We start from the raw sequence: 13,849 nt of genomic DNA, 5'->3' as shown, positions 1-13,849 counted from the left end.
CTAAATTACTACATGATAGTATCATAATCTATATATAATTTTAAAATGAGAGTATCCACGTTTGTTCGCCAACTAATTACATATTTAATTTTTTTTGTCAGTGCTTGCCTAGTCTAATTAGAAAATATAAGATTTGTTTTTTTGACAAATATAAGTTCTATTTTTTTTATAAGATATAGGGCAATAAATTAATTAGTTTTTTTGAATTCAATTTAACCTTGCTGTAAACGGAAAACGAATTTAAAAATGAGAAATTTACTGTACAATCATACTCTAACCGAGTGTGATGAGAGGTTAATTAACTTTAGCAGTGGTCTCTTTTTTTATTCCAAATGATCGATAGATCACAAAGGACATTCACTCCGTAAAATAATATATATATATATATACACACACACGATTGACTAGCTAGCCAGAAGTGAAGTGAATGAAATGCGTATTAAAAGAAAAACTAAAACTAAAAATGGATATTATTGTACGTAATTTGTCTTCCGTTTTTTTTAATTTATTTCTTTATTAGTTCACTACATCATTTTTTTTACATTAATTAGTTTCTTTTTCTTCTTTTATTTTCTCTCTTCATCTTTTTCTTTCTTTCACTCATACACCACATTCTAAGGGTGTACATTTAGCGTTTTCCAATGAAAATAATTGCAAGGAAAAAACTAGGAAAAAAAGAATATATACATATAGAATGCAAAGGGCTGAATAAATCCGTAAGCACGACGACAGACAATTTATACGTAGCATAAGTAGTTTCAAATAGATTCCAAATAATAGAGGACGAGTAATGTAACAACAATAGGTTGTGTTTTGTAACAAACAATTGGTGAATTGCAATTCATTTTGGCGGTGCTACTTCCATTCATATGTGAGCGATAATATATATTTCAAGAGAACAACTTTTATATTCAACTAATTAATCATCAAACGATAACTTTGTGAATATTCATCTTCCAGTTTAGTTATATTACTAACTAATAATAGCATGCAATTAATCATCAAACGATAACTTTGTGAATATTCATCTTCCAGTTTAGTTATATTACTAACTAATAATAGCATGCTTATTTTGTTTTCTTTCAAAATCACGTTCGAACCGTAATAAGCACGAACGTTTGGGTAACTTTTTGAATTTCAAATTAATTCACTATACAAAGTAATAAACATGATTCTTTATAATTTTTTTCAATAAGTACAATTAATTCTAACTATAAGATTTATAATTTTATTAAAACTAGTTTTTAAATAATCTTATAAATATTATTTCAAAACATAAATTAATTTTTAAATATTATTTACTTAAAAAATCAGCATCAATAAATTCAAATATTTAAACCGAGCAAGCCTTAAGCAAAAATATTCTCCAAATTAATGTTACCGAATGAGTCAGTAAACATTTTTTAAAAAGTAAATTACATTAATCACTATTGGGATTTTGAGAAATTACACAAACACTTTTATTTTTTTAATAATTATAAAAACCTTCCTTGTAGAAATTGTTATTATAATATATAAGAATGAGCCAGTATAATATTTTTAAACATTAAAGGGGTGTTAGTTAACAATATATGAGTGTCAGCATAATATTTTCAAATTAACATAAAGAGAGTTAGTGTAATTTGAAAAAAGCTCCAAAAGTATTAGTGTAATTTGTTATTTTTAAATGTTATTAGTTATTTGTTACAAGTTTTATTAAAACTTTTTAGGCATAAATAATAATTTGGTCTTTATAAAGTATCTTATTTTTCATCCTTTTAGTTCTTGTATTTTTTTGGTTGTTTTATTCTTACTATCATGTAATAGTGTTAATTGATGATGTAATAATAATTTATATGATAATGGCTCGTCACATCATTAATAAATCTAACGATATAGTCACATATAACTTTTTTTATAAATTGTGTTTTTAATCTCTAGTATACAAATTAGTTTGAGGCCATAAATTATGTTCTAAATACAAAGAAAGTAAGAAAGAGAGGGGAAATGAAAAACATAGATAAAAAGTAAAATGATTTTGTAAGCTATTTGATAAGAAAGAAAAGAAAAACTCACCAAACATGCATGTAGATCAACTAACATATGATTAAGTACAATACTTTGAAAGAATAATTTTGTTGTGCATAATTATCCTACCAAATAAAATTGACTCTTCCAATGAAGAATACATGTGATTTAAAACAAAAAAAAATAAAAGAAAAAAAGTTAAATATATATGTAAAATAATGTAAACATGACTAATTAAAAAGTATAATATATAAAGATAAATTCAGTCTTTTAATTATATAAGTTGTTTTTCGTGTTAATTTGAAAATGATTAAAAATGACTATTACAATTTTTCCCTCTTTTCTTCTTCTAAGTGATATACCAAATTAAACTATGAAAAAAAGTAAATAAAATTGATTGTTTTCCTTCTCTCCCTTTCTATTCTTCTACTTTCGTGCCTTCCAAACAGAATATGTTAAGTAGTATTGGGTTAAACGTATTTGAGAACAGGGAGATTAAATTTTGAAACTAACGAACTAAACAACTATCAAAGCTTCTCGAAGCAGTCCAGTCTAATTAAGGCACTAGCCAAATTTACTGTAATTTAAAACGTGCAACCCTTTTAACAAAATAATAAAAACAATGGAGATCCCTCAGCAGACAAAAGAATGAGTAAAATTAATTAATAACCATTAACCAGGTGAAGCTTGTGATCGTTATTAATTAGAAGATATAACTTGAAAAGGATATCGGAGTCATCAAAATCATCGTTCAAACAGATGAAGAAAGGATATTAAGAATGGAAAACCGAAAACACTATTTACCCATTAATAATCGAGAGTAGATATATCTGGCTGGCGTGCTAATAAAAGCTGCCTCAGCTGCGAAACATGTGTATTATTGTGTGTATATTTTGAGCTACAAAAGGTTTAAACATGACGTAGAAAGTAAATTCCCGTACGGAGTAAAGATTTGGATTTTCAATTATTTATTATAGCTAGCAGGCAGGCATGTAAACAGCCCGTAGCCATCAAAAATGAATTACTAGAAGAAGAACGAGACTGAATTCAAAAACAAACGAAGTTATTATGAGAAAAGGCATGATAATGAAATGAAGGCTGCTATACTTAACTGACTTTAGCCAAATCGGATGGAAAAAGTGGGAAAAGAGACTGCCATTAAAAAAACAAGTACACCAAAAAATATTTTAATAGAATAAATATATTTTGAGTCAGTTATCAGTACAAAGTTGTTTAGGGATGAACTTTCTCAAATAAGATTAGAGTTAGAGGTAATCTGCTCAAAACATTAAAGAAATATGATATGATGAAATATCTCTTTAATTTCCAAAAGTAAGTTATGATGAGATGTGACAAGTTATATTAATTAAGATTTGATAGGATATATTAAGGTATGATTACTTAAGGGCGTAATTAGTTAAGTATATCAATATATTGAATGGAGTCTGGTATAGTTAGGTGACTTAATCCAATTACGATCAGAGGATACATAATTTCTCTAGTCGAATTACATAAATACTAAAATTAAAATAAAATCACGTGAGATAAGATGATATAACCGTTGTTAATTAATTGGGTTTGATCCAATGATAAAGGATATATAAGTATCTTTTGACTTTCTTAATAATTATTTGTCAAAAAAAATTAATTAATTAACTTTAATTAGTAAAATTTATTTTTTTTATTTTCAATACTTAGAACATATAATCTTATTCATAGGATATGAATTTAGTTTCATGTAGAGAAGTGATATATTATTAGAATAAATATAACCATGCACATTTATTTGTTTTTTCTATTTCATTTTTTATTTTCCATTCTATAATTTATTATGTCTATTATTTTCTTTTTTCTAATCTCTTTCTTCTTCTTACCCTATGCGCTAAAAGAGGTGTACCGGTATTATTACCCAAATTAATAATATGCACACCAAAAGTCAGCTATATATACTAGTACGTATATATCTATATACATGATGAGTTTCTATAATGACTATTTCTTAAATTAAATTCTTGACACTTTATAATAATGAAAACAAACAAAATCAAACTAATAATAATAAAAACACAAGGAGAGACCGATCGAGAGAGGTAGTAGGTGCTAAGCCAAGAAAGAGACACTTTAGCAATTTGCATGGATGGGCTCTTATTATCTGTCCTCCCCCGTGGTCTGACTGAGCTTTTGTCAACGGTATTGTTAATAAACTTGGAATGGAATGGAATTAGTCGTCCGGTTCAATTCAGAACTCTCAAACCGGTTTCTTCAAAACTTGCTGCTCCTGCCCCACTTTTCCTTCTTCCCTTCACTATATATACATCAAAATTTTGATAACAATAACACTTCATATTCATGCTTATTTTCAGTTTCTCTCCTTCTAACCCTCATTATATACTACCTATTTCTCAACCAAGGTAGCTGTTAGCATTAGCAACTCAATTTATTCTCATCTTTCTAATTTTTCCAATTAAAGAGAAGATCACATTATATTTTGATCTCTCCCAACACCCACAGGCACAAGATTACATGCATATATATATATATATATATATATATATATATATATATATATAAACAAAAGCCTTAATTGGTTATATAATTGCATAAAATTAAGTATGTAGTGTTTGTTTTTGTCTCCATTTATATATATCGATGTTTTATATAATTTACTTTCACATGCTAATACTTAACATTTATCAGAGCCTATTTATAGATCTCCTGCAATGGCACTAAATGAGCAAAAGGGCAAGGATGATATCCCAGAAAGTCAATATCAGAAAGGAGTGAAGCAGTTGTGTGAGAAAGGTCATCTTAATGCAGTACCTAAAAATTACATACTTCCTGTTTCCGAAAGACCCACCAAGAGTAGTGTGGAAGATACAAATGTTGTGAAGCAAAATCTTCAGTTACCCATCATTGATTTTGCCGAATTGCTTGGTCCAAATAGGCCCCAAGTCCTTCAATCCCTAGCCAATGCTTGTCAACAGTATGGATTTTTCCAGGTAATTAATTAAGTGTTTGGTGCATGGACTGATATATATATAATATTAAATTTAAAATGTCTAACGCATTCACTTAATGTTACCTATGTAAGTATATGATATGAAACAAAGTGGAGCCTCGTGCATGAATGTGAAGCTACATACATATATTATATATTCAAAGAACCTTAATTAGATTTTGAGGGAATCGAAATTAATCATTCTGTGAAGAATTAGAAAATGATGTGATTGAAGTTTTTTGCGTGCAGCTGGTAAATCATTGCATGTTGGAGGATGTTGTGAGGAGCATGATAGATGTGAGTGGTAGGTTCTTCGATCTCCCTTTAGAGGAGAGAGCTAAGTACATGACAACTGATATGCGAGCACCGGTTCGATGTGGGACCAGCTTCAGCCAAACCAAAGACACTGTGTTGTGTTGGAGGGATTTCTTGAAACTTCTGTGCCATCCCTTACCAGATTTCCTCCCCCATTGGCCTGCTTCACCAGTGGACTTTCGGTGAGTTGTGGAGTACTACTGCAAGCAAGCCAAGGCTCACCTCAATTCATTAGATAGAATCATAACTATATTTAATTAAGTAATTTCATTAATTTAACCCCCTCCCCCTCTCTAATATTTGAGTGGACAACTACATTTTCTGTATATGTTGTTTAGGAAAAAAGTTCATTTTTTCTTTTTATTTGTTGATTATTAAGATATATGATACACAAATTAAGAAATATAATAATCATTTTCGTATTTTGTTATGTTATTTACCATTTATAATTATCTCTCTTTAATTTGAATTAATTTTTGTTGTTATTTATTTCTCTAACATTTCCTTTGTTATTGTAATTCATGTCATTTTAAAATTTTAAAAACTATCTATAATTAAGAACATAATTGAAAAAGTTGTAATTTAATGTTATTTTAAACTTTTAAATGATAGATAAATAAAAATTCTTTTTTAAAACAACTGATCAAAATAGGGAAAAAAAACAAGATTGTTTACTTTTAATATCTTGTAAATTATCAAATTATCACTGAATTTTGTTATAAAAATATGGTCCAAAAGCAACAATATTGGTTTTCAGTTTTCACTAATTATATAATGATAATAATTTGGACCGTAAAAAATAAAATAAATGATGCAATATTGGAGAGAAATAGAGAGAGAAAAAGTATTGTGAGAATACTGTTATTTTAATTACAGCCTGTCATGCAAGTGCTGGCTTTCATACATACATAATTTTAATTTTTATTTAAAACCAGGAAAGTGGTGGGCACCTACGCAGAAGAAACCAAACATTTGTTCCTGGTGGTAATGGATGCCATCCTAGAGAGCTTAGGAATCATGGAAGACAATATTCTGAAAGACTTTGAAAATGGGAGCCAAATGATGGTAGCCAATTTCTACCCAGCATGCCCTCAACCAGACCTTACACTTGGGATACCCCCTCACTCCGATTATGGCTTCCTCACTCTTCTCCTACAAGACGAGGTAGAAGGCTTGCAAATCCAACACCAAGACAAATGGATCACTGTTCAACCCATTCCCAATGCCTTCGTTGTCAATGTTGGTGATCACTTAGAGGTAATCCATAACTAATTATTAATATAGTTACAACTTACATGCGTTTTAACTAACACACAATTTTTGTAAGATCGACGGGTACACAAATATAAATCACTATAACAAAAAAGTAATATTTTCAGAATTAGATCGATCAACCACTAACTCTGTTAAGATACAAAGTTAATAAATTAGTACTATTATTTTGTGTTTTTACGGTGTGATTTTGTGGGAATATTGCGTGTGTACTGCATCGCGTGATTAACAGTGAGTGCGTGTACTGCATCTTATAAACTGAATAGGACAAAGGTGAGAGCGGCTGTTAAAATAAATAGTGGGAAATAAAGTTAAGCTAAAAAAAAACATAAGAAATTGCAGAGAGATCATAAATAAAATAGTAAAAATATGATATTTGTGGTTTGTATTGCGCTGATTTTACTTTATGGGTTGGAATTAATGATCAGATATATAGCAATGGAAAATACAAGAGCGTATTGCATAGAGTTGTGGTGAATGAAGCTAAGAGTAGGGTGTCGGTGGCTTCGCTGCATAGCCTTCCATTCAACTGCACGGTGAGACCGTCGCCAAAACTCGTTGACGAAGCGAATCCCAAGCGTTACATGGACACTGATTTTAGGACCTTTCTTGCGTACGTATCCTCCAGAGAGCCTAAAAAAAAGGATTTCCTGGAGTCTAGAAAAGTTGCATTAAATTGATATATATCAGACCAAAATAAAGAAACATGAATTACGGATATAATTAGTTGAAGTGAGGGAGACAACATGCAACATCAATCATGGTTTAACTTTGAATGTCTATGATTCATGAATTACAGTCTTGCGGTCTTTCCTTTGTCTTGTTCTATTACTGTTATGTGTGTAGTGTGTGAGTGTGATCAGTCTCTCGCTGATCTTCTCCGTACGCCTGAGTTATTGAATAAAATTTTGGAAATTGTGTTAATAATATATAATGTATGGTGGTATTCTAAGCTGGTATTTATTTGTTTCATTAAATTATTCAAGAATTAAGTAATAAAATATAGTAATTAGTAGGTATCACATTTTGTAATATTCTACGAAAACTTAAAAAGAGAAGTATTAGAGCTGAACATTCTTGGCTGATTATAATGGTTAATACAATTAAATTTATATGTTAACTATAATAAATTTGCGGATTAACAAGGAAAAATTCCCTCTTAAATTTCTCGCTAATTAGCGAATGTTGTGTGGAAGTAATATTTCTTTGCTAGTTAGCGAGGGATTTGAGATAATTCATTCCTGGCAATGTCCATGCTAATAAGAGAAGAACAACAAAACTCAGAGCGCTCACTAAATTCTCACAAAAGTTATTGTTAATTTTTCGAGGGATTTAGCCTGTTGCCAATTAGTGAATTGGATTTGCCAAATTTATCCCTCATTAATCTGTCTTTAAAAGAAATAGCAAGCGATTAAGGAGGGATTTGCGAGAGACAATTTCCGTCGCTAATCCACAATTTTCTTGGTGTAATTTCCAAATTATAATCAGACCACGTGTATATATATATATATAAATCTAAACAAATATTAATGTGATAAGAAAAAAAAGTAAAATTCTAAACAATCTTATAAAAATATTTCACCAAAAATATAACTCTTGCAAATATATCATTTTATTGAGATGTCTAATTAATTGAAAATTCTGCTTTATACATCAATCTTCGCAAATTTTTTAAGTTTGATGGGTTGTCCTCCTTTCTTTTACTACTCAAAATCCTTATGAACTTGCCATCTTATCCTTAACAAAAAAAATTCTTAAACATCATAAATATTTGAAATCTTTGTCTAAAAAAACATATTCATCTCATATGGATGAAGTGATCAATAAATAAAATAAAGAATAAATTACACAAACTTTTTCTTAAATTTAAATAAATTACACATATCTCTCTTTCTATTTTAAAACCCACATAAACCTTCCTTAAGGTTTTCTAGGTTTAAGAAAATTACACATGTATTTTTTTTTCATTTTAAAACCTACACAAATTTTTCTAAATGTTGTCTAAACATTTTACATGAGTATTTTTTTTTAAGAATATCCTTATCTTTCTCCTTCAAGTAGGCAATTTTGATAAAAAAAAAAAAAAACACATTGCAGAAAATTCGATCAAGCTGTCATATATACCAATAAACCTACAAGTTAAATGAACCTGATGACGAGCAATGAAACCATTGAACTAACCTCATTTGACAAATTCATAAGCCAAACGAACAATTATAGATTTTAGAAATTAAATAAAAGTTCATTTCAATAAACCCATAAGTCAAATGAACTATTATAAGTTTCAGAAAAAATGAAATTACCTCAACTCAAGCCATCAATGATCCAACACAAAAAATCATATGAACTAATTTTATACCAGTAATAATAACATTAAATATAGATATATTTTAACAAAGAAGGAAAGATATGTGTATTTTTCTTAAATTTCAGAAAAAATTCTGTATTTTAAAAAAAAGAAATATGTGCAGTTTTTTAAAATAGATTTGTGTAATTTATTCTAAAATTAATTATGGTGATGCTCGGCTGGTGGTCTTTGTCTCGATCGGTTTTGACGGGTTTCTTCACGGCGAGTAGTTTTTGGTAGGCTGGGTTTACGTGGCTGGTTGTATCAGGGGTACTTCTGGCGCCACTATCTTTCTATCTTAATAATACAAGTTTCTTTTGCCTATATAAAAAAAAAAGAAATTAAGTTCTTCGCGGTTTCTCAAACGAGAAGAGTTCTTTACCAGCTACCCTTTATTTGTCCGTATTCGTGTAATGTACGTATATGAAACTTTGTGCATCACGTCAATATGCCATGCACGCCAGAATTATGAACTATGAAGTGTCTTGTACGCCATCGCATTGATATGATGGTAAGTGAAATTTTCTACCGACTAATACTAGGATATTTAAAATTTTCAGCCCAATAATTAAAAATAAGAAAATTTACTATTACATAAATTTTTAATAGCATTTCCACGTTGAACCAGAGCAGCCAGTGCATTACAATATCTTTTATATATATTTGTTTATTTATTTTCCACATAATTGTCAAATCTTTACTTCACTTATCATCACACGGTTTACAACCTATATATATTTCTAATTCTATCATTTAAATGTACGAATTATTTGTATCTCTCATTTTTTTAATCTTTTTTGTATACACGCATAGTATAGCTCAACATAAAAAGAGATGACTTATTATTGCCCCACTTTGACGTTAACCAAATATTTTTCACATTACATGTCTCATGTCTGTCTAAATTACATAAATTATGACTAATTCCTGTACGCTCTTTATTTAAGTTCTTGAAAAGAAAAAAGTCTAGCTCTGTGCCTCTGTCTGAATTTTGTTTTTTACATAAATAACTATCTGTCTGAAGTATTACTTCTGAATGTGCTTTCTTTATGGGTCCCCCATTAAAACTTTCACGACCGTTGGGTTGCAGGGGATTTTCACGTGCGTATAATTAAGTATTTTCAATAGAGAAGAATGCAGATTTTTTTTCTACCAAGAAGAATGTAGATTTAAAATTATATGAAGAGGAATATTATGCATGCAAACCAAAAAACATTAAAAATAATATTCTTTTGCTAGATGCCTCAGTCCTCATATAACAATATCAGTCACAGGGATTCTAGATTGATACCAAAAAAGTAATAGCATCCCCATATGATTGATTAACTGGAAATTCATGTTCGTCAGTGAGTTATTAGCTCAATTTTTCATTACTAATTCCAAGTATATAGATGGAAAGCACGTCAATTTTCCTCTTGCGGGAATATATATATGTATATCACCCCTGCTGTAGACTAGCTAGTATGATTAGCTAGCTGGAATTGTTCATACTTTACTTAATCTTTTCAATAATGTTAGGATTAATTAGGATGTGTACTGTACTTCCATCCTTCTTCCGTGTAATTTAAGGCTTTGTACTTCAGCCAAATTATGCAATTATTGAAAATATACAAGTCATTCATTCTTGGTCTTAATTTGCAGAAAGGTTGGATGGGTCAGAAATTTTATTTTCAGATCCGTCTGTGTTTTAATCCTGTAGATATCATCATATATATGGTCAAGATGTGAAGTCTGATTTAGTCTAAAAGATTGTACAGTTGGACCGTTGCTGCCTCCTTTGTACTACTATATTAATAAATAAATTTGATTATTAAAAAAAATGTCCCTATTATGACACCTTCAATTTGGTTTGATGTAAATGAGTGTTCACACTATTTGGAGGTTATATAATAACACGGATCGAAGAGAAGATATAAAGGGAGGTGTGAACTGTGAAGTGAGTGTTGAAATTTGTTTTGCCTTACAAGAAAATTTTAAATTATTTTCGATAATGACCAAGGTTTGAATCGAATAATTAATCAATTAAATCCACTAATCGAGATGCACACACTAGCTAGTTAGCTGGTGTAGCCATGACTTCAGATATTGGCATGCATGATCCCATTGTATTGCTTCTTGGATTTAAGCTCTATTTGCTCCACACCAAATATCTCCATTCATTTCCGTTGCCTCTACTGCAACGACACCTTAATAAGTAGTATTTCAAGCAATAGTTTGAGTTTTAGTATGCCCTTGGTACCTTACATATCAGCACATTTTAAGAAGTGAATGTTTTTATGGGGTCCCATACAGAAAGCACATTATTTAGTAATATTAATTTCAGACAGAGAAAGTTATTTAATTAAAAAGAAAAATCAGACAATATCAATCTTAAATTCCTAATATTAATTTTACCTCCTAATCCTATAAACCTTTGTCAAAGATAAAAGTAAAAGAAGAACAACTAGAGGCAAATGATGCAATTGTACTTTGTGGATTTCGACTCAATCTAACATAAATAAATTTAAGGACGGGAAAGCTAAAAGTTATTAAGACAAAAGTCGATGCCGACGTACAGATTGCTAAATAATCAAGTTTAATCAACGTATCGCAACGAAGAAAACCGTTGTGTTTTGAAAGTCCAACTCCGAACTTCAGAAGTCCAAACTGATATTTTAAGCCGCCGCATGCAGATCTTGATAAATCTATGCAGTAACGAAGATGCGTTGTGTTGTGCCTTGTGCGTGTACCTTGACCTTGATGGGATTGGTAGGAGTTAGGACTATATCTATATGTGCCAAATTAATTGACTTGACCCAGCTAGCATGTCCACATGCAGGTCTTTAACATAGTTGACTTAATTTAATATTCTCAATCTATATATATCACGTTTTCATTCTACATTATCATACTCATTTCTGACGTGCCATGATCTCATCCTCAAAATATTTTAGGAGTTTACTTCATATAGTGGTTGATATATGGATGACATGATCAGTCCCTCCTGTTTAAAAAAATCAAATATCCACGCAAGGGATGGCAAAGAGCCTTCATTTAGCTAGATTTTCAGCAACAACAAAATAAAAAAAAAACTTTAGTTTTTAAGAACGAAAATTAACATAACATAACTTATAAAAAAGTAGTTATTTGAAAAATGAACAATCTTATTACGTATAACAACATATGTTTTCCCTCAGAAAAACAACAACATATGATTAAACTAAGTAAAAGATCAGAGAAGAAAAAACGAGAATAAAATTAAGAAAAGGATAATTACATAAAAACTGTACATGTTTGGTCGATATATGACAACCATAGAACAATTTTTATATACGTGGATCAAATGATTTGTGATTATTTTAACTTAATTAGTGATGTTGAATTTAAGTTCAAAATATTTAGTAAAAAATACATATAATTCATATAAAAAATTATATAATTAAATAACGGTAATATATTTTTGCCCTATCAATATATGTTTAACGACCACTGATGAATAGTGACATAGAGGAAGAAAATATTTTAATTGTTGAGATCAACTGTCCATTAATTAGTATATTGTGTTTAACAACAATTTTTTTTGGGCCTTATATATATTTGAGTTAACTAACTCTTTTGAAAACTATAATCTGATTGCCCGGCCCACTATTTTAATTTTTCACCCAACAAACTATGATGAACATATATAGATACATGCACATGCCTTGTTTTATAAAACATTTTGTACAAAACTTTTCATAATGCTATGATAGGAAGCAATAATGGGACTTTTCAGAATGCAAAGGAGTGCAATAGAAAATAATAATTTTAGCCTTTTCTATAATCTTAGTTCACTATTAGAAAATAGACTTTTTACATCGATTATTAAGGACTTTTAGCGTCGGTTATTAATTGATATTGAAACTACCAACGTTAAAATATCAATGTTAACCTTGGTTGTTTAAAAACCGATGTTTTCTTCTTACCAACATCGGTTTTCAGAAAAACTGATGTTATCAGTAAACAATAACATCGATTTTCCTAACAACTGATGTTGTTTTTTGCTAAAACAACATCAGCTTTTTCAAAAATTGATGTTGTTGTTTACTGACAATATCGATTTTTCTTGTTTTCTGGTTTTTTAAAAATATTTTATTTGTTTTTTTAATTATCAACCTGTAATTAATTTATATCACAACTTATCATTTCAAGTTGTAAAAAAACACATAAAATAAAACAAGAGTAGTTATAAACATTTATAAACAAAATATACCATAAATGTATTTAGCATGTTCCAATATTTCTCACAAAATATAGCACGAAGACTTATAAACAAAAATTTACAAATTGATAATATTAGAGTAGTAATGTACTTTAATTACAAACAAAGCTAAAATAAAATAATGTTAGAAGTTACATCTGAGACTTAGTAAGTAAATTCTGTGATTATGCAAAATTTCTCTATCCATTTCCAATTTTTGCAGTTTTCTTATGATGATTATAAACTATCCTACACTCCATAATATCTTTCAAGTTCTTGCAGCTTTTATAAATGAGTACATGGTACTTTACACATCTTGAAATTAACATGAAATTCGTATTAGATATGTATATGATTTTAAAATTTGACATACAAATGAATGCTTAGTTACTCATCAAATTGTTGTAAGTCACTTTGTACTCAGTCAGTAGGACTTTAAAAGTGATTGAGTTAGAAACTTGGTGGTACAAGGAGTGTCATTTAGGATAAGCTTTTGGTTCAAAGTTGCTTTTGAAGATGGTGAGGAGGAAAACACTCTATCTAAAGTGGGTCAAGGTTATCTAATGATTTCTAGTGAGCCCATAGAATTCTGTGAGTTCTGTCCATCTAGTTAGTAGAACTGGACTCAACAGATCTTGGTTATATGTAACAGAGTGTATGTTGCCACTAAAGTGTAACAGATGTCAAGTAG

The 13,849-nt window shown here is 29.5% G+C and overlaps 1 protein-coding gene across 1 annotated transcript; it reads left to right on the top strand.

Annotated features, from left to right (window-relative positions):
* The first annotated feature begins 4,222 nt into the window (after positions 1–4,222).
* Positions 4,223–7,551, top strand: LOC114405292 (protein DMR6-LIKE OXYGENASE 1-like). The gene is made up of 5 exons (XM_028367888.1): positions 4,223–4,418; positions 4,705–5,006; positions 5,255–5,502; positions 6,256–6,577; positions 7,021–7,551. The coding sequence occupies exons 1-5, from the start codon at positions 4,223–4,225 to the stop codon at positions 7,270–7,272; spliced, it is 1,320 nt and encodes a 439-aa protein (XP_028223689.1). The 3' UTR covers positions 7,273–7,551.
* The last annotated feature ends 6,298 nt before the right edge of the window (positions 7,552–13,849 follow it).

The sequence above is a fragment of the Glycine soja genome, chromosome 3 (genome assembly GCF_004193775.1).
Source record: "Glycine soja cultivar W05 chromosome 3, ASM419377v2, whole genome shotgun sequence".
NCBI classification, from domain to species: Eukaryota; Viridiplantae; Streptophyta; class Magnoliopsida; order Fabales; family Fabaceae; genus Glycine; species Glycine soja.
The sequence above is the reverse complement of the archived record's forward strand: the minus strand, read 5'-3'. Positions and strand labels throughout refer to the sequence as shown.

Bases quoted from the DNA above. Each gene is read 5' to 3' on its own strand.
- LOC114405292 (XM_028367888.1), top strand. From the start codon at position 4,223: ATGGAATTAGTCGTCCGGTTCAATTCAGAACTCTCAAACCGGTTTCTT. The intron at 4,419-4,704 runs GTAGCTGTTAGC...AACATTTATCAG, and splicing joins CTACCTATTTCTCAACCAAG to AGCCTATTTATAGATCTCCT. The intron at 5,503-6,255 runs GTGAGTTGTGGA...ATTTAAAACCAG, and splicing joins GCTTCACCAGTGGACTTTCG to GAAAGTGGTGGGCACCTACG.